The 23,938-nt window shown below is 49.2% G+C and overlaps 1 protein-coding gene, 1 long non-coding RNA gene and 1 pseudogene across 2 annotated transcripts; 2 read left to right on the top strand and 1 right to left on the bottom strand.

Annotated features, from left to right (window-relative positions):
* The first annotated feature begins 8,498 nt into the window (after positions 1 to 8,498).
* LOC127215259 (protein phosphatase 1 regulatory subunit 35-like) lies at positions 8,499 to 9,766 on the top strand. Its single transcript, XM_051175641.1, is given in 5 exon segments — positions 8,499 to 8,874; positions 8,955 to 8,984; positions 8,986 to 9,211; positions 9,292 to 9,428; positions 9,509 to 9,766. Coding segments are annotated over 5 exon segments (792 nt in total). The 5' UTR covers positions 8,499 to 8,649; the 3' UTR covers positions 9,683 to 9,766.
* A 1,971-nt stretch (positions 9,767 to 11,737) lies between these two features.
* Positions 11,738 to 16,188, bottom strand: LOC127215258 (7SK snRNA methylphosphate capping enzyme-like; annotated as a pseudogene).
* A 6,031-nt stretch (positions 16,189 to 22,219) lies between these two features.
* LOC127215257 (uncharacterized) lies at positions 22,220 to 23,558 on the top strand. Its single transcript, XR_007833935.1, has 2 exons — positions 22,220 to 22,268; positions 23,310 to 23,558. It is a non-coding gene; the product is annotated as an uncharacterized LOC127215257 (long non-coding RNA).
* Positions 23,559 to 23,938: the final 380 nt, after the last annotated feature.

Below are 23,938 nucleotides of genomic sequence, written 5' to 3'. Positions count from 1 at the left end.
GAGAGCAAGTGCTTTAGCTGTTGATCAATCTCTCCAGCTTTCCTTGTGTCTTTGAAACAAGGCTCATGTAGTCCGGTCCAGCCTCCCATTCTTTCTGTGTGTTAGGATGTTAGACAGCCATTCTGCAAACTGAGCTACATGCTCAGCTCAGCTACTGCTTTTTTTTTTTTTTTGGAAGCATCAAGGCTTGGGAGCTAAAAAGCAGCATGTTCCTTGGGCAAGAGAGAAGAGGGGAAGGGAGGAGACAGGGAAGGGCTGGCTGCTGTGCTGGATGATGACACAATAAATCGTAGAGTGGGGCTGTGGCTCAGTTGGGTAGTATGCTTGCCTACTAGTGCACAAAGCCACGGGTTCAATCCATAGCACTGTATAAACTAGGCAAGGCAGTGCCGTCATCCCAGCACCAGGGAGGTGGAGGTGGGGAGATCAGAGGTCAAGGTCAGCCTCAGCTACCTAGCATAGGGACCTGAGTTTGAATTCAGCACCTTTAGTAAAACGCCAGGCACAGCAGCGCACATCAGCTTCGAGTCACCAAGAGACAGTTTCCAAAAATAAGGTGGAGGCTGGAGATGGCTCAGCAGGTAAAGCCACTGCCACTGAGTGTGACAACCTGAATATAATTCCTGGGACCCATGTGGTGGAAGGAAAATGACTCCCACAATAAATACAAACTGTCCTCTGATTCCATATACTCATGGTTTGTGCACGCTAACACACACACCCCACACTCACACACCCACACTCACACACCCACTCACACACGCCCTACACTCTCACACACACACCCACTCACACACACACTCACACACACTCACTCACACACACTCTCACACACTCACACACCCACACTCACACTCACACACCCACTCACACACACACACTCTTACCCCACACTCTCACACACTCACACACCCACTCACACTCACACTCACACACACACTCTCACCCCCCACTCACACACACACTCACACACCCACACTCACACATTCACACACCTTCACACACACTCTCTCACACACACCCCACACTCTCACACTCACACCCACATACCCACTCACACCCACACTCTCACACACCCACACTGTCACACTCACACACACCCACACACGCTCATACCCTCACACTCTCACACACACACACTCACACACCCATACTCATACACACACCCACACACTCACACACACTCACACACACACACACACCTTGTGAGTTGCATGTTGGGCCCTGCCCAGCAAGGGAACAGTAAAGAGCAGCCGGCGGGAGGATTACACTCAAATCAGCTCACTAGGCGCTACCCCTGTAGACCTCAACCTTTGGGTTCAACTCCTTTGGGGGAGGTGGTGACGAGGGCCCCCTCACGGGTTGCCTATCAAATCTCCCACATAGCAGATATTTCTGTTACAATTCATAACAGTAGCAAAATGACAGTTATGAAGTAGCAACACAAATAATGTTATGGTTGGGGGCCACCTCAACATGAGGAACTGTATAGAGGGTGGCAGTGTTAGCAGGGCTCTGCCCAGATAGGCATTATGCACTGTGGTGCCTGGGGCTTGATGCAGTACCAGAGCTTAGTGTTCTACCTCTGAGCCACAGGCAAGTGTCTTAGCTACGAAGCCACACGTTCAGGACGTGTGCATATGTGTGCAGGGTGTAGCAATCAGTCTCTGCCATCATCCTCAGCCACTCCCCACCTTGGTTTTTAAGGCGGAGGGGTTTTCTCCGGGGACTCACCAATGTAGCTAGAGCTAACTGACCTTCAAGGGGATCCACCTGTCTTGGCTTCTTGCACTAGGATTACAAATGTACATCACCACAGATAGCTTTTTCCTGGGTGCTGGGGATGGGACTTAGGTCCTCATGATTGCACATGACCCCCTTTACCCCCTGACTGTACCAACTCCCCAGCCACTCCCAATACACACATACTTCCTAAAATTTCAGACCATCTATAAGGGGGTTTTGCCTGCGTTTGTCTGTGCACCATGTGCATGCCTAGCACCCAGATCAGAGTCACAGAGTGGTTATGAGCTGCCACAGGATCGCAGCGGAGCCAAATCCAGGACCTCTAAAGAGTAGCCTGTACTTTTGGCTATCAGGCCATTTCTCTGGCCCCATACCTTTTTTTTTTTTTAAAAGGCACATTCTCACTGTAGCTCAGGCTAGCCCGGAACTCTAGATCCTTTTGCCTCAGCCTTGCTGTATGTTTTTTGAGACAGGATTTCTCTGTGAAACCGTCCTGGCTATCCTGTAGACCAGACTGGCCTTGAACTCACAGGGATCCATCTGCCTCTGCCACCCAAGTGCTGGGACTAAAGGCGTGCGCCACCACTGCCTGGCTTACCTCTCCCCTTAAAGGTGGGATCACAGAGATTTTATACCTGGTTCTCCTTTTACATTTTATTTTGGGACAGGTTCTCACTAAACTGCTCAGGCTGGCTTTGAACTTACTCTGTTGTAACCAGACATTTCTCTCCTGCCTGCTAGTTCCTGAATAACCACTCGGAGGCTTAATATTAACGACAAACTTGTTTAGCTTGTTAGCTCAGGGTTACAACTAAACCCATTTCTCTTATTCTGTATTGCCACGTGACTCGTAGCTTGTTACCTCACTTTTGCTTCCCTGGTGGCTGCTGACATCTCTCTGACTCCACCCTTCTCCCTTTATTTCTGGATTCCTGCCTGGCTCTATCCTGCCTGACTATTAGCCAAATCAGCTTCTTTACTAACCAATGGTAATAAAACATATTCACAGCATACAGAGAGACATCCCACATCACTCAGTAGCCCAGGCTGACCTCGAACTCACAGTGGAAACAAGGATCATCTTGAACTCCTTCCTGACTCTGTAAGGGTCCACATGCCTATTGTTTTGTTTGTTTGCTGTTGTTTAATGTGGTGCTGGGGATCAAACCCAGGACTTTAGCAAGCCAGGACAAGCACCTCACCAACTGGGCCACGCCCTCAGCCCCGGAACCCTCCACTCCTGAGGTCCCCAGTGAAGAAGACTGTTCCTAAGGCATTGTGGCCTGATCCCGAATCTCACACAGAGTACCCCGCCAAACTCTGGGTGGGCAGCACATGTGATCCCAGCTACTCCAGAGGCTGAGGCTAGGCTCAAAAACCAGAAAAGAGGGAGAAAGGGAGACAGGGTTTCAGAGTCTACACAGAGGGTCCAGTGAGGCCAAATAGGCAGGCCCAGTCGGTGGCTGTAAATAACCTTGCAGGTAACTACAGGCCTAAGAATTGGGTCTGGGCCAGAGGCTGTGGGCTGATGGAAAGGAACGCCATCCTCATTTGTCCTTTCAGCTCAAGTGGGGGAGGCAGACGGCGGACGGTGCGTTCAGCCAGCAGCCTCGGGAGCCTTCCCAGTCTCACCAGACTCCCTCCCTAGTCCTGTCTGAGCTTGGCCGAGCAGGGGCCACGGGGGTTGGAATGGATGCTTTTTCTCCATCTGCCTAGTTGACCTCCATTCTGATCCATTCAGAAAGCTCAGAGCCCCTAGAGAAAGAGGAGAGCTTTCAGAAGACCAGAGAGAGCATGCTGGGTCTTCTAACTACAGAGATAGAGAAAGAAAGCTACCTTTTCCTGTCCCCCTCCCCCATTATTCTGCCTTCTTTTAAAAATTAACTAAAATTTTATGTGTGCATTTTTTGAGATCAGGTCTCTTGTTGCCCAGGTTGGCCTTGAACTCCCTATCCTTTTGCATCCCTCCTCCCAAGTGCTGGGATTACAAGCATGTGTTACCATGCTTGTTCTTTTGAAAGTGGCGGGTGCTGGGGATGGATGGAACCCGCCACTTCATGCATGCCACACAAGCGCTCTACTGAGCATCTCCCCATCCCTTTTCAGATAGTCCCCCCATGTATTCCAGGCTGGATTCAAACCCACCGTTGTTGTGGAATATTATTTTAAGATGGGTTACATTTGTTTTAGCTGTGGAACATTTGTTTAATGATGCAAAGATGTGTTGCATTCTTTTGTGCTGAATTTGTTTAACTCCGTGAAGCTGTGTTTCTGTGCCTGTCTGAAACACCTGGTGGGCTAATAAAGAGCTGAACGGACAATGGCGAGGTTGGAGAGGGGCAGGTGGGGCTGGCAGAAGAGGAGTAAAAGGAGAAATAAATAGAAGGGGTGGGAAAGAGAGAGAAGGGATGAGGATTGAAAAGAAGCGCCAGTCGCCCAGCTACCCAACAAGCCGTGGAGTAAGAAAGAAAGAAAAGACGTCCAGAAAGAGAGAAGTAAAAGCCCAGAGGCAAAAGGTAGACAGGATAATTTAAGAAAAGCTGACAAGAAACAAGCCAAGACTGGGCGTTTAGTAAGTAAGAATATGATTCTGTGTGTGATTATTTGGGAGTTGGATGGTGAGCCCCTCCAAAGAAAGAGCCAAAAGAGTAAAACACAAAAACAAAAATCAGAAAACACAACTACACACAGCTACACACAGTCTTTTTCAGGGTTCAGGGTTCCAATGGCTGGTACTACAGGTGTGGAACCACTACACCTAAAACTTCCATTCTTCCTTTCCCCTGTTTTTTTTCCTTAAGATTTCCCTACCATCCATTACCACTCCTCTGGTGGTGGTGGTGGTGGTGAGGGAATCCTAAGAGCATCTTTGTCCAAAACATCCTGTCCAATCCAGTATGGTGGCCAGGTGCCTCTTGTTCCAACATTTGAGAGGCTGAAACAGGAATATTATGTTAGGCTATTTGGTAAGTTTACCAGCCCAGTCTGGGGTACATAGTAGGACCTTATCTCACTAAATAAAAATAAATAAATAAAAATAAATAAATCAATAAAATCTTGGTACTGGAGAGATGGCTCAGTGGTTAAGAGCACTGACTGCTCTTCCAGAGGTCCTGAGTTAAATTCCCAGCAACCACATGGTGGCTCCCAACCATCTGTAGTGAGATCTGGTGCCCCCTTCTGGCCTACAGGCATACATGCAGGCAGAACACTATACATAATAATAAATCTTAGGAAAAAAAATCCTGGGCTCAGCAGAAGCTCTTTCAGGGGCTGCAGGCCCATTTCCCAGCACTTATATTACCACTCACAACCAAATGTAACCAGTTCCAGGGGGTCTGACTCCATTTTTTGTCCTTTTAGGGTACCAGGCACACACTTGATCTACATATCTGGCAAGATAACTCATGCACATAAAAGGAAAATAATTTAAATTTAAAAAATTAAAGCCCTTCTCTCAGATCTGGGTGCTATTTCTTCTTCATGGACTCTCCAAACCTTGTGATCAGAGAAATCCACCAGCTCAGCAGTGGCAGGGTAGCCCACACTTTTAATCTCAGCATTCAGGAGGCAGAGACAGGTGCATTTCTGTGAGTTTGAGGCCAGCCTGGTCTACAGAGCAAGTTCCAGGATGGCCAGGGGACACACAGAGAAACCAAGTTTCAATAAACAAACAAAAGTGGCCCACCTCAGAATCACCCTGGACTCGGCTTTAGTTTTTCATGGCACATGAAAATCTGAAATTAGATTTTCCAGATACAAAATGGAGTCAGCCATAACCAAGAAAAAGGAAAGGTGGACATGAGTTCCATTCCTAGAATCCATGTTTAAGACAAAAAACAAATCAGCAACAAAAACAAAAGAATCCAGGAGTGGTTAGTACATGCCCATTAACACCATTGCAGGGGAGGTGGAGACAGGAGCATCCCTGGGCTTGCTATAGCCAGCATAGCTCAACTGGTGAGTTGCAGGTCAGTCACACGCACGCACGCACACACACGCACCTGCTTGCACACACAAAAATATAAACCGAGAACAATAAATAGAAGTGCGTGTGGTAGCAATCACCCCTAAGACCAACCATCAGAAGGCTGAAAGAGAAGGAATACAAGTCACAAGTTCAAGGCCAGTGTGAGCTATGTAGCAAGATGCCTGGGGTTCAGGGGAGGTGAAGAGAAAGTTAGGAGGCCATGAATGGAGGGTCATTGTGTGGCTTCTTATAGTAATATCACAAGAGACCCTGGTAGAACCCACAAGATCGGGATGGTGAGGTGGCTCAGCAGATAAAGGCGCTTGCCACAAAGGCTGAAAACCCGAGTTTGATCTGAGTTTGATCTACACACATGGTGAAAGGAGAAAACCAAATCCTACAAATTGTTCTGTGACCTTTGTAGTGGACACGCGCGCGCGCGCGCGCGCACGCGCGCGCGCACACACACACACACACACACACACACACACACACAGCTAATATTTAAAACATAGGCCAGCCTGTTCCACAGGAGAGTTCCAGACCAGCCAGGAATATATAATGAGACACTGTCTGTTTCACATTCCGTTTTTGTTTGTTTTTTGAGACAGGGCTTCTCTTGTGTAGTCCTGGCTGTCCTAGAATTAGCTCTGTAGACCAGGCTGTGATTTTCTTGCCTCAGCCTCTATGGCTGGGATTGCATGAACGCTACACCTTGCTTTCCCACTAGGCCCCCTCTGAATGGCCCACCTCATTCACACACTTCCACACCCGTGTGTTCAGGTGCAGGTGCCACGTGCGTGTGTGCAATGTGAGCCTGGAACTCAATGTTTTGGGTAGGCTGGCTGGCCAGTGAGCCCATTGGATTCACCTGTTTCCACCCCTCTGCACTGGGCTTGCAGACATTGCACCTGGCTTTTCCAGAGGTGCTGGGAATCAGATGCTTTTTTGTTGTTTGTTTTTCTAGACAGGGTTTCTCTGTGTAGCCCTGGCTGTCCTAGAACTGGTTCTGTAAACCAAGCTCCTTGAACTCACAGAGATACACCTACCTCTGCCTCCCCAGTGCTGGGATTAAAGGTATGTGCCCATCTCCAAACTCAGATTCTAATGCTCACACCTAGGAGCCATCTCCCATGTACTCTCCACCTCTAGAATTCCTGCCACCTCCTGTGTTTCGTCCTCTAGATTATGGCATTCCTGTTTCTTCTAGGGAGCAGCAGTAAGGCCCATGATGGTCTTCATGGAAGGTCATCAAGGACCCTTGTAACACAAATATTCTGAGTAGTTCTGTATTTGATTCCTGCCACTGCCCCCAAGAGATGCAGCCTTCAACAAGAGTGTTCAACTTCTTATAACCATCTAGATCTTCAGTGAAGATAAACAGAAGCTCAGTTGTTTTCTTATTGAGGAACCACGGAACCAGGCAATGTTGGTTGGCAGTTCCTTTCTCCACCTCATAAGAGAATAAAACGTGAAGGTTTTTAAAAAAAATCATCTTTTTGCTAAGCATGGCAGTGCATGCCTTTAATCCCAGGAAGCAGAAGCAGGAGGGTCTCTGTGAGTTTGAGGCCATCCTGGTCTACAGAGTGAGTGAGTTCCAGGACAGCCAGAGATGCATAGTGAGACCCTGTCTCAAGCAAACAAACAGGTGAAGAATCAGTACAGAAAAGGTTTCTACTCTCCTACTTTCCCCTCTACCCTTAGCTCTTTGTTAGCTCAGGCTGGCCTCAAACTCCGTATGCAGCTGAGGATGACCTTGAATTCCCGATTCTGCTTGGCTGCCTCCCAAATACTGGTATTACAGGTTTGTATCACCACACCACGCTGAACTTTTTATTGTTTCTGAAATGTGTAAAAGAAACTATACATTGTCTACCCCTTTGCAGATTGCCAGAGGGTATCACCCACTGTAGTCGCTGCACTATATCAATAGTTTGCTCCCCATTATTGCTCAGCACTATTTTATGATATTTATGTACCTTTAACCCTTTATCTGTTGAAGGACATTATCAGTTTGGGGCTATGAGTAAAGATGAGATGAACAGGTGTGTACAAGTTTTCAATTTTCCAAGGATATAGAATCCAGAAGCCACAATTTTGGGTTTAAGTTAATCAGGTCTCTCTCATAGCCCAAGGTGTCCACTAATCCCTCTGTAGCCAAGGCTGGACCCGAATTCCTTCTGATCACTTTCTGCTTCTAACTCCCAAGCTGCCATTGCTTTTAAGGTCTTTTTCATGTGGTTGGATTAGGATGTGGATTTACTAGTGTGTGTTTGCGGTCAGTAGACAATTTGTGGGAGTCAGTTCTCTCGTTCCACCCAGGATTTGAGCTCAGACTGTCAGGGTTGGTGGCAAACTCCTTTAACTTCGGAGCCATCTTTCGGGGCCCCAAGCATGTGGACTTAAAATTAAGGTACTATTCCGGATGTTTCTATAGTGTTTCCTACTCAAATACAAGAATTCAGGGATTTTGCAACGAGCCCGCTTCCACGTACAGGGGAAACCTTCATAAACACCGTGGCGGCACCGCGCAGGATGTCTAGATACTAGAGCAGTGACTATTTTGTAAAAGAGAACTAACACTCTAACCCCAGACCAAATGCGAAGATGATTCTGACAGGTAAGGACGCCATATCCGCGTCCCCGAAAGCACAAGTAGCCTTGCTGGGATCCATAGGGCATCTACGCACCGGCGCTCTAACGCCCCGCCTTAAGGGCGAAGTCAGTGTCTGAGGGCGGAAGTGCACCCGGAAGCTGGAGGGTGGGGCGCTGGGAACGACGCCCGGGAGCGCCAATGGAGTGGCGCGGCGGGCTTGTTGTCGTACGTCGGTGGGTAAGGGCTAACGGTTTCCGGTAGTAGTAGCCCCCAGAGGGGTGCGAGGAAAGAGGTGACGCCGGGACCCGAAACCTCGGATCCCTGCAGCGTCGGCGAGATGATGGGCTACCGGGCGTCGGAATTGGAATCTATGGAGGGCGAGGAGGCTGTGGGGGTCCCGGGGCCAGCCCCGGAGCCGAGAGCCCCGGAGCCACTAGCCCCAGAGCCCGAGCCGGGCTTGGATTTGAGCCTGAGCCCGAGCCCGTTGCCCGAGAGTCCAGAGCGGCAGAACGGCAGCCCGGGACGGCGGAGGGGGCGGCGGGGCGGCCGGAGGGGGCGCCAGGTGAGCGGCGGCGAGGCCGGGTCCCCTGCTCGCCGAGCGTCCCGGACTCCGCCGCTCACCGTTCCGCCCTTTCCTCCCAGGTTCGTTTTCACCTGGCGCCGTCCTCCCCTTGTCCGCTCCGAGCCGCTACTCGAGGCCGGCGTACCGAGCGAAGATCCCGCGGCGCCCCATGAGCTGGAGGCACCCGCCCTGCAGAGCAGCCTGGCTTTGAGTCTGGAGCTGCAGAATGCGCGCGCCGCCGTGGCCAGCGGCCAGTTCGACGCCTCGAAGGCGGTGGAGGAGCAGCTGAGGAAGTCGTTCCAGACCCGCTGCGCCCTGGAGGAGACCGTGGCGGAGGGTGAGGGGGGCAGGCGCCCGCCCCGGCGCGGTGGTCTGGGAGAAGGGCGCTGCTCACCCCCGCCTCTCCTGCGCTCGCAGGGTTGAACGTGCCGCGCTCTAAGCGACTCTACCGAGACCTGGTGAGTCTGCAGGTGCCGGAGGAGCAAGTTCTGAACGCGGCGCTGAGGGAGAAGCTGGCGATGCTGCCGCCGCAGCCCCGAGCCCCGCCCCCGAAGGTGAAGGAAGGGATCCGGGGGACTGGGCTCCCCTCCTCTATTCGGAGTGTAATCTTGCATTGGGCCTCACCTTCCCACAGGAGGTGCTCGGGCAGGGGCCAGACATGACGGTGCTGTGCAACCCAGACTCTCTGTGCTACGAATCTCCGCACTTAACAGTGGACGGGCTGCCCCCGCTAAGGCTTCAAGCCCGGCCCCGCCCTTCAGAAGATACCTTTCTCATGCATCGGATGCTGAGGCGCTGGGAAGCATAGCCTTCACAACTCCCTGTATTGCTAGGCAGTACGTTGTTAAAACTGTTTCCTCATCGAATAAAGTTTTTGTGTTTAAACAATTGAGCTCCTGGTTGGAAGCTGCCTGTAGGTAGAAATTTTCTGGCCCCCTCAATGATGACAAGTGGAAAGCACTGTGTGGCAAGACTTTCCACTTCAATAACCTTGTTTTGATTATAATTGGAATTTGAGACAGCCTCACATCATGGCACCATGTCCCAGGACTTGGGAGGCCGAGGCAGAAGGGTCCTGTGTTCAAGGAGTCTGACTTACACAAAGGATTTCTATTAGTGTGGTTTCAGCCTGGGTAGGTTCAGCTCAGTGGTGGTGTTTGGTTAAGCATGTGCAAGCGCATGCACAAATAGTCAAAGTGCTTTAGATTTCCACTTTGGCTGCTGCTTGTAGAGACAGGAAGGACAGGAGTTTCAGGCAAAACTAAGGGGATACCGTCTCAAAAACCTAACCAAAAAAGCACCCTGATCTGCCCCATTTATAATAAATTTTAATGTAGCTGTCTGTATAGCTTCTGGTTGTCTTGGAATACATGTATTCCAGTCTGGCCTTGAACTCATATTGCCTACCTCTGCTTCCAAAGTGCCAGGATTAAAGGCATGCATCACTAAACTTGGCTATTCAAATCCTTCTGAACAAAAAGTATTTACCCAAACATGGGATTTAACATTAAATAATTGCTTTAAAGGAGACTTTGCCTGTTTCATTTGAGTATTGCCCATTAGTCTGGGACTAACATAGGAGTGCACAATTTTTATTCAATGTTATAGCAACCATTGACAAACCAACGAAGACATTCATTTTGCAAAGCACCCCCAACACCCACGGATCCTGGAGCAGTTTTGTGGCTCTGGGCTGTTCATTTCTAGCTCTACTTCACCCCCACTGCTGAGCCCTCCGAAGGTAGCCTTCCATCTCACTCCCATGTACAGACAGTTACCTGGGGTTTCTTTTGGAGGAAGTTAACTTGGAATCATTAAGCTACACACCAAAGTTTGCATTACTCCTTCCCCTTTCTGGAGCAGTGTATAAGGGTACTGGCTAGTTTAATGTCAATTTGACACAAGCTAGAGTTATCAGGAGGGAGCCTCAAATGAGAAAATGCCTTTATAAGACCGGGCTATAGACAAAGACAAGTCTGTAGGGCATTTTTTTTTTTTTTTTTTTGGGGTGGTGGTTTCTCTGTGGGACTGTCCTGAAACTTGCTTTGTAGACCAGGCTGGCCTTGAATTCACTGAGATCCACCTGTCTCTGTCTCCCAAGTGCTGGGATCAAAGGCATTCATCACCACTACCTGGTCTGTAAGACATTTTCTTAGTGAGTGATGGGGACAGTCCCTGGGCCAGTAGTCCTAAGAGGAGGCTAAGCAAACTCTGAGGAACAAGTCAAAAAGTAGCACCTTCTATGGCTTCCACATCAGCTCCTGCTTCCAGGTCCTTGCTCTTCCCTACTTAAGTTCTTGTTCTGACTTCCTTTGATGAACTGAAATGTGGATGCATAACCTTAATAAACTCTTTCTTCCCTAAGTCATGGTGTCTTATCACAGCAGTAGTAACCAAACTAAGACAAGACTCCAACAGTCTTCCAGCCCCGTGAGATTTAGTGTCTCACTATGCAGTCCACCCAGGCTTGCCTCAAACCTCAAGAGATCAATTGGCCTACCTGTCTCCCAAGTGCTGGGATAAAGAGCCAGTACACCACAACCAGCAAAACCCACCCTGAGATGCTAGGATGGGCAAAGAGCCACACAATCCTACTAAGATGTACCATCCCACTAGAAAGTGCCAGACACAGGTGCAGGGGCCATGGCCCTAGTTATCAAGTTTATTGTGCTGTTCTCACATTCCAAACCCAGCTCCCTTTCCCACTGGGGGACAGCAGAAGGAAGGATTTTCACAGTACCTGTGTCTCCTTACCAAACTTCCCCTCCTAACACCCTTAGTCCATCCATGGTCCACTTAAGTGCAGCTAGGAACAAAGGCCGAGAAGCAGGAATGTCCTTCCGAGAACAGGAGGAAGGGGCCTAGAGAATTTGACATTCCCCTTCCCATGCCCTAGGAGGACAGTCAGCAAACAGTCCATGCCATCCAGCCCAGCAGGCTGGGAGAAGAAGCTGATGTAATTCCAGCACAGCTGGGCTTACTCAAGTGCCAGAGGTGTCAAGGAGAAGGCTTGGGGAAGCAACTTAAGAAAAGCTCTCTTTACAGATCCAAGAAAGGAAACTTTTGGAGTTAGACAGGAAAGACCTTGGGATACTTTCCTCTTCCCCCTAGGTCCTCAGGAGCAGCAAGGGCAGCCTCTTCACACCTTCTGTCCAGAAGGCCACTTAGTGGCTGGGGGAACGGGCCTTGTGGAACAAGTACACAGGACGCTGAAAGCCTGAAAGAACACAGAAAGCAGGTGGGTGGGACTGAGATTCTCCACAGGGCCAGCACCCACTCCTCCCAGTGACAGAGTGGAGCCATACTTACCTCTGGAGGTGTTACTTGGTGTGGCCACAAGCTCATAGCTGGAGAAGCCCCACCTCTGGGGATGTTAGGTAGGAACTGAACTGCTCTGGCTTCAGCTGGATTCGAAAGTAGTTCTTATAGATTGTTTCCTGGGGAAATAGGGGTAGGGGGTGTGTGTGTCACTTCAGCTTGCCATCGCCATCTCTTTCCTGGCCAAGAACAACAACCTTTTTGTCGTTGCTCAGAAAGTCTGAGCTGGGTATGGTGGTATAAGCCAGTCATCTCAGGTATTTAGAAGGCTGAAGCAGAAGGATGGATGGAGAGTTCAAGACCCAGTCTGCAACCCTACAGAGCCAGTTCAGGCCAGCAGCTTAGCCAGTCTCAAAATACAAAATGGGTAACCAGGTGGTTGGTGGCACATGCCTTTGATCCCAGAACTTGGGAGGCAGAGGCAGGCAGATCTCTGAGTTTAGAGGCCAGCCTGGTGTACAGAGATAATTCCAGAAGGCCAAGGCTACACAGAGAAACCCTGTCTAGAAATAATTGCCCCCCCCAAATTTAAAGAACCAGCTGGGGCTACAGCTCACTCTGCCATGTGTGAGGTCTGGGGTTTAATCCCCAGTAAAATAAAAACATGATTATCCCCTATCTCTACAGAAACCCAACTCACCGTTAGAGACTTTCTCCTGCAGTAGGAGGACCATGGTTGGGGCTCCAGAACCAGAATGCCCCCAGGGCGAAGATGCCGGCAGATCCGGCGGAACATGCGCTTCAGCCCCTCGTCACCCCCAGTTCAGGTGCACCCACTTGGTGAGGCTGAGACAGAGCACCACATCGTACTCGGGTCTTTGGGCATCCACCAGCTCATCTCTGTCGAGGACATAGTTACCCTGAGGGCCAGAAGATGGGAAAGAGGTCACAGAGAGGAAGAGGAGCACCACTGGCCCTACAACCACCTGCAGACTGAGACGAAGTCCTACACACAACCTCACTTCAGCCCCCAGTGGCCTTCTCCGAGCTCCTGACAAATGCCTCATGGTCTCTTCTCCCTTTCCTGCCTCTGCTTCCTCCTGGTGCTAAACCAAGCAAACCTAAAAGGGAGGCCTGGACAAATTTAAATTGAATTACCAGAGGAATAACTGGAGAATACTGGAATGCACCCAAGACCCCAGCCCAGAGGACTTCACATACACAGGCGGCGGGTCCTAAGGACTTAGGCCCACTCCATACAGGCTCTCCCATCAGAGTCTAACATTTCAGGCCTATTTTTCTCAAAGCGAAACAAAAGCCTAAGAAACCTTCTTTGGAAGGTAAACTTGCCACCACTCCCAGGAAAGACATGTTTTCAGGCTAAGCCACGGGCACACATGCCTCTGGGATGGCCCAACTGCTCAATGGAGGAAGCTAGTGGAGACAGGGACATATCCTTTGTCAGGCTGGCTACTCTCTCCCTCCCTTCACAGCCCCCCTCTCCTGCTATTCAGTCATGTCGGAAAAGACAGAGAGCCAAGCCTACTGTGTTCCTGACCAGTAACTTCAACAGTCTGTACTTATCTAGGGAAACAAAAAGCAGCTGATGCAACAATGTCCCTATCAAAGGCCCCAAAACTACACATATAAGAGTGCTACAGTCTCCCTCTCCAGCAACCTCAAGCTCTCCCCAGGAGATTTGAGGACAAGGTTCCATCTGGACAGAGCAGTAGAGGTTACCCTCAAGGGAAGGTAGATGGCTTGGATTATAGTCCCCAATGGAAGCAGGACAAGCTCAGCCCCCTTTCGGGCATGAGATCCTTGTAGTCATGAGAGAAGACCAGATGTTAGAGCCTGCAGGTAGAGATCCCACTTTGCATGTTATTTATAGGGAGGAAAGACATCACACCCAGTAGAGATTCTCTGGCCAATGCAGACTGTTCCCTCCAGAAGGTTCTTGTAGGGAGGAACAAATGCAGGGGCACACCTCTAGGTCATGACCTTCCCCCCACATTCCTACTTAATCTCATCTTCACACTTGGACCCTACTCCAGGAGCCTTTGGACTCTCTTACCGTGACGAAGACGACATTGTTGGGGAAGACAGATGTGTCCGCTCCATCCAAGGGCACTTTGGGGTGGCAGCGATGGGACCCCTGCTGGCTGTCAGTGAGGCTGGGAAGCAGCTCCTTTTTTCGGACAGCGGTAGTCCCTTCCTCCCCTCTGTCCCTGGGTCACCCTCAGAAGTCTGGGCTTGGAGACGAAGCTCCTCAGACAGGTAGTGTCGGATATTTTGGCGGGCAGAGTGGATAAGTCGTGGATCAATGTCCAGCCCCACCATTCGGGCTGGGCCCCACTTGCAGGCAATACTTAGGGTCAGATGGCCAACATTGCAGCCCAGGTCTAGGACGTCCCGGCCTTGAAACCACTCGGGCTTCAATACCCTAAGTCGCACATCCTCGCAGGATGGATTGCGATAGCCATAGTACTTGCAGTAATTCCCATACTGGAACTTTCGCTGTTGCTTTTTGAAGCCAGTTGCAGGTAGTGGGTGGTGATGACGGCCTCCCCCCACTCCCTCTGCCCTTTTCCTTGGAACCCTGGCTTCCACCCCCTAGCCCCTGCCTCCGACTTGCTGGAAGTCCTGCGACGTTTGCGATGTCGGGAGGAGGAAGATGATGATGAGGGTGCAGAGGTAACTGAGGCAGCTGGAGGGGCAGAAAGGGAGCCTGAGGAACCCTGCAGGGCAGATGGAAGGGGAGACACAACTTCATCCCTGCAGTTGATGGCTGTGTTGAGTTCATAGGGTTGAGGGGCATCTCGATTCTGGCCCTTGTGCTGTTGCTGCGTGGTACCCTCCCCATGGAGTGAGGGGGTGAGAGGGTCAGTGGGCAGCGCGGCGTGGCTATCATTCCCTCCAGATGCCTGCTGCTGCTGGTGGTGAGGTCCCCGGTGTCTATGGCGCTTGCGACCAATCTTGAGTGGCGAGGCAAGAACTACGTGGGCCTCATCAGTGCAAGTGTTGAGACTGAGCGGGTCAGTGATATCTTTGGGGATGAGGATCTCCACAGGGTCTCGCCCCTTAGCCGGAAGTGGGGACGACTTTGGGGTCTCCGCATTGAGTGCTCGACTTACTTCCTCATCCAGGAGGCTATTCAGGTTCAGTGGATCAAATATATTGCCCCCCAGAAGAAAATTGGAGGGTAACACTGAGTCGCAGTCCGAATTCACACGCCGGCGCCTCTTGAAGGCCGGATGTTTGAAGCCTCCACCGCTCCCTCCCCCCTACGTTACAGCTATTTCTTCTTTTGCCCCCGCCACCCCCGGGGGGTCGGTGAGGTTGGTAGCCATTGCGAGGTCGAGGAGGGGCCGGGGGACCCAGGTCCGTCCCGCTACCACCCCGTCCCTCCCCCACGTCCGCAGGAGCGGTGGCTCGCCCCTGGGGCTCCCCATGCGCCTGTGCCTGGGGGCCGCCCCCTCCGCTGGCTGCGGCCCCGGCCGAGTGCGCGCGTGGGCCCGGCCCGCGCTCCGTCCCGTCGCGGAGCTCCCCGGAGGCAGCCTCTCGGTGCGATCGCACCTCGGGGCCGCCCCTCCACCCGACTCATCTTTGAGCGGCGGCGGCGGGGCCGGCACCAGAAAGGGCTCCTTCTCCGCCGCCATCTCGATCATCTCCTCTCCCTGTTTAATTTCCCCTCCCCAAGCGAGGGTACTGAGAAGAGACTAAGGGGAAGCCCCCTGCAAACCCTAAGATCACCTCACTCCCTCCCCTTCCCCGAGTGCGCGCGCAGCTCTGCCTCGCGCCCAAGCGCCTCCACCTCCCTCCCGCGACACACCAAGCGCGCCCCACTCGCCCGCGAGACCAAAACAAGATGCCCGCGAGACCCGGACAAGCCGAGGAACCAACTGCGCGTGCGCCGCCACCCTTTCCTCCGCCGCCACTACCACTCTGGCGCGAGCGCGCACGACGGGCGCGCGATGCGCTCGCCCAGGGCCCACGCATGCGCACTCCGCCACCACCCGGGCTGCGCGCGCATCGGGAGTGAGACCCCAACTTAACGGCTCCGAGAGTTTAAATACAGCCCCCCCCTCCCTAATAGCCTCACCCTCCCCCAGCCCGAGACGCCCACCACCCCACACGGACACCCGACTTCCCTTCGCTGCTCTGTCCAAGCCCTACTGATATCCTTTGTCTCTGCCGTGCGATCCCACCCACCGTAGGCGGGGAACGGGCGCTGGCGTGAAAATGTCTCCTTGACACCCGACCCTGGTTCCTGAGGAATGAGGCTCCGCGGTCTCCGCCCGGCTCTAAACCCAACAACCCCCCTGCCCCGCCTCCTTCCTCCCCCATCCCCGCCCCTCCTAGAGAGCGCCTGCGCACAGTCCTTTTGGGCTTGCGCGGGTAGAAGGAGCGACACGTGCTGGAGATGATGCTCCGCCCCTTCAGTCCTAGGGGCGGGGAGTGTGACGCCGCTTCCCTAGGTTAGACACGCAGCGTGCGTCAGCACGATTCCAAGGGTGTGCATTCCCCCAGCGAAAGGGGCGGGCTCATGAATTATTCTCATGAATTATCTCCCTCCCTCTTGCTCCCGCCCATCTCATTAGAATTAGGAGGGCTTATGGAAACCGGAAGGGAGAATGATAAAAGTAGGCGAAGGATTCGAGCACTGTCTCAAGAACTGTTATCAGTAAAATGCAATTCGTCATTTAAAATAGTCTCTGAACTGAAAACAATAAACCTGCACTAAAACATCTTACGTTGTCTAAGTTCCTACTCCCAAGAAAAGGCCCAGTTCTCGCTACCCTCCTCTTTTCCCCCGAACTGCGAACACCTAGAGAACCACGCCTTCCTTCCCCTACACCTGCGATTGGTCTCGCACGTCTCCGCCACAGTGCGGCGCCTGCGCGTCAGTTCATAGCCTGAAGGCTGGCGTTCGCCAGTGCCACCCGCTAGTGCTGTTGATCCCGCAGCACTTCCAGCTGCAGCTTTGCTCCACTTACAAACACAAACAAGTGTGGGCGGGAAAGCGTAACGACTCGCTTTGGCCTCCTTGCTCGGGCCAATGGGAAACATTCGGTGCCGAGTCCCCAGAGTGATGGCAGGTGGAGGGAGGTTCCCTGCCAACAGATTGTCAAATAAGAGCACTGTAGAGGCGAGATGGTCTCAGACAAAATATAAAAGCGTGAGGGAAACGAAAAGATACGGGTTATAACATGAAATCAGGCGATTTGAAGCAGACACCAGAACGAAGTGCCCTGAGCGGGGGGGGGGGGAAAGCCCGGCGCCCGCGAGGATTATGGGACTTGTAGTTTCAGTAGGCTTTAGTTTGGAAGATGGCGGTATACTTCAACTGCGCATACGCAAAGCGGCTTCCAGCTGCGCATGCGCGTCATCTCTGAGCGCTCGCCACTTGGGGGCGGAATTTGTCCAGTGATCCTCGTGCCTTGTCTTGGTGGCGGGAAAAATAGGTCGAGGTGGAAAGGGATGTGCGGAATGGCTGCGACAGCGTAGGCTGCGCCTCATCTTTACATCCTCGTCGGCCCAGAAGGTAGTTGGCTTTTATCCAGCCATCGAGGGACGTGTTAGGTGCGGTGAATCCTGGTACCTGTTGGCTGAGGAGAAATTTTTTCAGACCTTCAGCTGACCTTTCTCCTCAGAATCCCCACTTTCCAAACCACTCACAGCACACACAAGCCGGAGTCGTGGCGGGAAATGAGGACTTGAGGGACAGTGAGGCTGAGCGGGAGCTGAGGGGAAGAGGCTCTCATGGTGGGATGCCTGGTCAGGATGAGGAGAGGCGAGGCTTGTTTGACTGGGAGACAACTCCGATTTCTAATGGCTGTCCCAGAGAGACTGGGGAAGAAGGAGGACAAGTAGAGGAACACATAAAATTTCTACTTTGGGGTTTCTCCGTGGGGCTGTGTATTTATGGCACCGCATCTCAATAGCTTGGAAGCCGAAAAGGGGGGCGCGCTGCGAGGCATCGGACACAGTCCCTGAAGCGAGGACATCCCTGAGGGCGCAGCCTGAGGTCTGGGACAAGGTGGGGGGAGGGGCACGAGTGGAAGCCACCTAGAGAGCCATGCCAAGACTAGAAAGGACATCAGCTCTGTCGAAAGAATCTGTTTTTTGTGCCGAGTGGTCGTGGACACACCACTTTAATCCCACTCGCAAGACAGGAGGGATTCTCTGTGAGTTCCAGGCCAGCCTGGTCACAAAAAACAGCCAGGGCTGCTGTATAGAGAAACCTTGTCTCCAAACCCTTCCACCCCAGAAAGAAACTGTTTAGCTCACAAGTGACCGTATCTTTGGTCTTTCCCCTGTCTCTCCCCTCCCTCCGTTTTCTTTCTTTTTCTTTTTCTTTCCTTTTGTCTCCCAGAGACAGGGTTTCTCTGTATGTAGCTCTGGCTGGTCTCAGAGATCCACCTGTCTCTGCCTCCCGAGTGCAGGAATTAAAGGCGTGCGCCACCACCTCCCTCCCATCCCCTCTCCCCGTCCCCAAGCCTCCCGCCCCAATACACTACCCGTGGGAAGTTTAGCTTGGATAATTTCTGCTGAAAGTAAATTTGGTCAGGGTGGATGGACTACTAGTCTTTCTTTTCTTGCTAAATGTTTAAAAGGTTTCTAGAGCATACATATACACTCAAAAGGGAACTTAAAAAGTTAATCGAGTCATGAGAATAGGCAGGAGTTTATAGGCTGTTAGACATTAATGTCAAAAGGCCATTAACTCCATCTTAAAGGAAATGAAAATTTTAAATGAGTTTTATCTTTAAAAGTTTTATTACCCTTATCTATTTATTTGTTGTGTGGGGTGTGTTTGTGTGTTCGTGTGTGCACATGTCATAGAGCATGTAGAGGCCAGAGGATAACCTGTTCCCCCACCATCATCAACACGTGGGCTCTGGAATCAATCTCAGGTCATTAGGCTTGACACAAGCACCCCTGCCCACTAATCCGTCTCCCCAGCATCCCTCCCTCCCTCTCTCTCTCTCTCTCTCTCTCTCTCTCTCTCTCTCTCTCTCTGTCTGTCTGTCTCTGTCTCTATTTTTATTTGCAGAGACAGGGTCTTGTTTGTGTCCCTGGCTGTTCTTGAAGTAATCACTTGTAGCTCAGACTGGACTTGAAGTTGTAGCGGTGGACTTCCATCAGTCTCTCAAGTTCTGGGATTACAGCCACTGACCATTTTAAATATAGGAGGTCTTTCTTTTTTCTTTTTTGTTTTGACAGGGTTGTCTGTTGGTCTCAAACTAGAACTCACCCTCCTGCCTCAATATCCCTATAGCTGGAATTCAGACATGAATCCCTATCCTAGCTTACAGGAGGGTAAGATAGTCCTTTTCTTCTTATTTTTGTTTTTCAAGACAGAGTTTCTATGTGGCTTGTATCTCTTGTAGATCTGGCTGGTCTAGAACTCACAGAGATCCACTTGCCTCAGCCTCTTGAGTGCTGGGACTAAAGGCGTGCCAATAACACCCAGCTAAATAGTCCTTTTTAATGGCTGTGTCTTGCTATGAAGCCCTCCAGTTTGAACTCTAAATACTGCCTCAACCTCATGAATGCTAGTATTAACTAGTCTTTGCAATTTGTAGAAACTCTTGGGATCTATGATAATAGACAATAGCAAAGGGCTGGCTTTTCTTTAAAGAATGGAGAAACAATATAAAGAGGGAATAATTGCATATTCAGGAGGAGGACATGGTAAGGTGGATAATGCTTTTTTTTTTTTTTTTTTTTTTTTTAAATAAGATTTATTATGTATAGTGTTCTGCCTGCATGTCTGCCAGAAGAGGGCACCAGATCTCATTACAGATAGTTGTGAGCTATTAATGTAGTTTCTGGGAGTTGAATTTAGGTCCTCTGAAAGAGCAACCAGTGCTCTTAACGACTGAGCCAGCTCCTAATTGATTTTTTTTGACAAATAATGGCAGCACTTAAGTAATTTCACTACATCAGGTATATTTAAAACTTTTATTTGTAAACATTTAAAAAATATTATCTATAATAATGGTTTCATTGTGCTAAATTTGCACGTGTATATAATATATTTCAACTATAGTCAACCTAACTATCTTCTCTTATTTCCATCTTACCGGTGGCTTCATCATTGAAAATGTTTCTCTCCTTAGCAACTAGTGTTGCTTTCAGATCTTCAAGGAGAGGGGGGTCTTATGAGTCCCCCTCCCTGCTGTTTTTGTTCACTGAGGTATGGTCTCATGTAGCCCATGCTGGCCTTGAATTTCTCATTCTGATTAGAAATATATGCCATCATACCCAGCATACCAGATTTGGTCTCTTATACTCTTAAAAATCTGCAGAGGAATCCAAGAAGTTTTATTATTATTATTTTTAAAGTATGTGTGCAAACCACATATGTGTGTGAATGCTTGCAGAGGCTGGAAGAGGGACAGATCCTGGACAGCTGGGGTTATAGGCAGTTGTGAACCACCCATTACAGATGCTGAGAACTGAACTTGGGTTCTCGGAAGAGCAGCAAGCACTTGCCCTGGATGGTAGAGCTGTTGTTCCATTGTTGCAGCTAGGATTGTCTCCCTTGTTGTTGTTTTTTCTATTTCCCTTCCTGTCTTCTTTTCATTTCTCTTGAGAGAAAAGAGGAAATTAAAACCTATGGAGACTTGGGAGGATAACTCAGCAAGTAAATACCTACTGCATAAGTAGAGGATCCCCAGCATCCACACAAAAAGCTGGACGTAGTGGTGTAGTCTGTGGGAGGTGGAGACAGTTGGGTCCTGGGGGGCTTGTTGACCAGCCAGACTATCTGAAATGGCAAGCTCTGTTTCACTGACAGACCTGCCTCAAAAATATAAAGTGGAAATGATATGAGACATTGTCAGTTTCTACTTTCACACTCTAACAAGTGCAAGGTGGTATTTTGCATTTTTATTAACTGTTTTTTTTTTTTTTCTCTGTGAGTCAGCTTTTTAATATTTGCTGTTGTAGAAGAAGCAAATTCATCTCAAACAGGAAGCAGCAGCTTGACTTATCAAAAAGTAACTTCCTGACTTTCTCTTATTTACTGATTGGGTTAGAATTTTTAAAAGTAGCCAGGTGGTGGTGGTGCACGCCTTTAGTCCCAGCACTCAGGGAGGCAGAGGCCAGTGGATCTCAGTGAGTTCCAGACCAACCTGGTCTGCAAGAGCTAGTTCCAGGACAACCTCCAAAACCACAGAGAAACCCTGTCTTCAAAAAAAAAAATTTTTTGAAAGTAATGTTCATTACATTCCAACTTTATATTAAGGGGAGCTATTTACTATATATACATCACTGCTCATGGAATTGCTACATCTTATTTATGTAATAGTGCAATAATGCCCCGTTTTTTCCTTTTTTATGAAAATATTAATTAGATTTATTCGTTTTATTTGTGAGCAACTTTATATTAAGGGAAGCTATTTACTACATATACATCACTGCTTATGGAATTGCTACATCTTATTTATGTAATAGTGCAATAATGCTCCATCATTTTTTTCCTTTTTATGAAAATATTAATTAGATTTATTCATTTTTTTTATTTGTGAGCGTTTTACCTGAATGTTATGTATGTACATCATTTGTGTGCTTGGTGCCTGCCAAGGTTAGCAAAAGGGCATCTGATCCCCTGAATTGGAGTTACAGATGGTTGTCAAATACTCTATGGGTGCTGGGAATTGAAACCCAGTCAACAAGAATAACAAATGCGCTTAATTGCCAAGCTATCTTTTCCTTCCTTCCTTCCTTCCTTCCTTTCTTTCTTTCTTTCCCTCCTCTCTATCTCTCTCTCTCCTTCTTTCTGTGTATGATAGGGTTCAGGTAAAGCATTTGTTTGGCTAGTATGTACAAAGGCATAGATTTAATATCCAGTACTGAAAAACCATAAAACCAAGCATTGCTGCTAATCTTCAAAACAGCAACTTATGCATGCCCAGGGAAATAGTCAGTACTGATGCAGGGTAGGAATGGAGTGAACAAGGCAGAAGTGTTGTCCTGGATCCAGAGAAATTTAAATCTAAGAAGACATGGAGAAAATAAAGTTTAAATTATGTTTAACCAAAGTAATAACAATTTCTTTCCTTCTAACAGAGGCAAGGGGAAGTGTAGTTTCTGCTGAATGATGGCAGCATCACAGAATAACAAAGGTGAGCCAAGGATTAGAGACATTCACTTAATACATTTCTCTCCCTTTCCCCCTTTATCCATCCTTTCCTTCAAAGGGGGATTATAGTCCCATGAATTCTGTTCACTTTGTTCAAACTACTATTTTGCCAGTTGCACTGAGCAAAATAAATATGACTTAGAAACAGCCCTGCTGCTCGGGACTGGAGATACAGCTTAGTGGTTAAGAGCACTCGCTGCCCATCCAGAGGACTCAGGGGTGGTTCCCAAAATCTTCATCAGGCAGTGGTTCCCAGAATACTCATCAGGCAATTACAGCTGCCAGTAGCTCCATATGCAGGGGATTGCATGCCCTTTGGCCTCCATGAACACCTGCATGCACCTGCACACACATTCACTTAGGTAAAAAAATTGAATACATAAATCTTTAAAAAGCAGCCATGCCCAAAGAATATATGGATTCACATGGAGAAAAATGTGTTTAAGTATCGATAATATGAAGTTAAATATGCTGAATGCCACTAGAGAAGTACAGTGTTAAAAATGCTCAGAATAAATAGATTATCACTTATACCTGGTGGGATCAGTATCCTTTTCACAGAGGAGATAGCATCAGACTAGGCCTTGGGCATTTTATTGTGTTTTGTTTAGTTCAGGGACATTCTTGTATGCATTTTGATCAGTTAAAATTAAAAATAGATTTTTTTTTTAGAAAAAAAAGATTAAGCCTTGAGTCGTTTCTAAGTGCTCAGTAGTTTTTTTTTAAAGTTTATTTTCATGAAATTAAAATGAACCTATTTAAGAAAAAAACAATTCATACTTGAATAATTCACCTTCCTACATGTTTGTTTTAATCATTTTGAATTAATGGTAGAAAACTTGGAGTATGTTAGAACCAGCTAATCTTGTCAGATTACAAATTCCTGGGCTGGGGAATGGAATATTAAGGGGAGAAATCTGGATTTGTTAAAAGCTAATTCCGATTTGACTACTCCACAGGCAGTGTTTGGCAATCTCTGTTAAACACCGATTTCCTAATTTCCCATTTGATCATATTTCTTCAGAATATGAAAAGGGGACAAAGAAAACCTTTGCCCCACCTATACAAAAATCACATAGTGTGAGCCCTCAGGCTGACTCATGGAAGGAGGACACCCAGGGGACCAGTTCTCCAGAGGCAGAGGCCAAGCCAAGCCAGCCCAAAGCCAGCTCAAAGAAGAAGGAGCAGAAGACAACCACAGAACATGGTCCAAGCGGAGTCCAGGAGAAAAAGCGAAAGGCTCAAGACAAGCTAGCTGAGAAGAAAGGAAAGGTGTACATCACACTCTAGTAGTACAGTCCCTCCTGCTCTGTTTCCTGGATAAGCCAGATAAACAGAATCTTTTTGTGTTGGGGGGAATGTGTGTGTGTGTGTGTGTGTGTGTTTTGGGGGTGTTACTGAGGAATGACTCCAAGACCTGATGCATGCTAGGCAAGCTGTTTTCCTTCCTTCCATCTCTGCAGGAAAACAAGCCCTTACCAACGAAGAATTTGAAGAGATTTTCCAGACTGTACTACGGAAGTCTCTGCAGGAGTACTTGGGTATGGCCTGGTGTGAAGAGAAAAGCAGAGTGACTGTCATTTGAGGGGTAGTATAAGTCTGACAGCTTCTTTTTCTCCCATCTTCCTGAGAAAGTCTCAAATGATACTTGAG

The sequence above is a fragment of the Phodopus roborovskii genome, unplaced genomic scaffold (assembly GCF_943737965.1).
Source record: "Phodopus roborovskii unplaced genomic scaffold, PHOROB, whole genome shotgun sequence".
In the NCBI taxonomy this organism is placed as follows: domain Eukaryota; kingdom Metazoa; phylum Chordata; class Mammalia; order Rodentia; family Cricetidae; genus Phodopus; species Phodopus roborovskii.
This window is presented reverse-complemented; position numbering and strand designations above follow the sequence as displayed.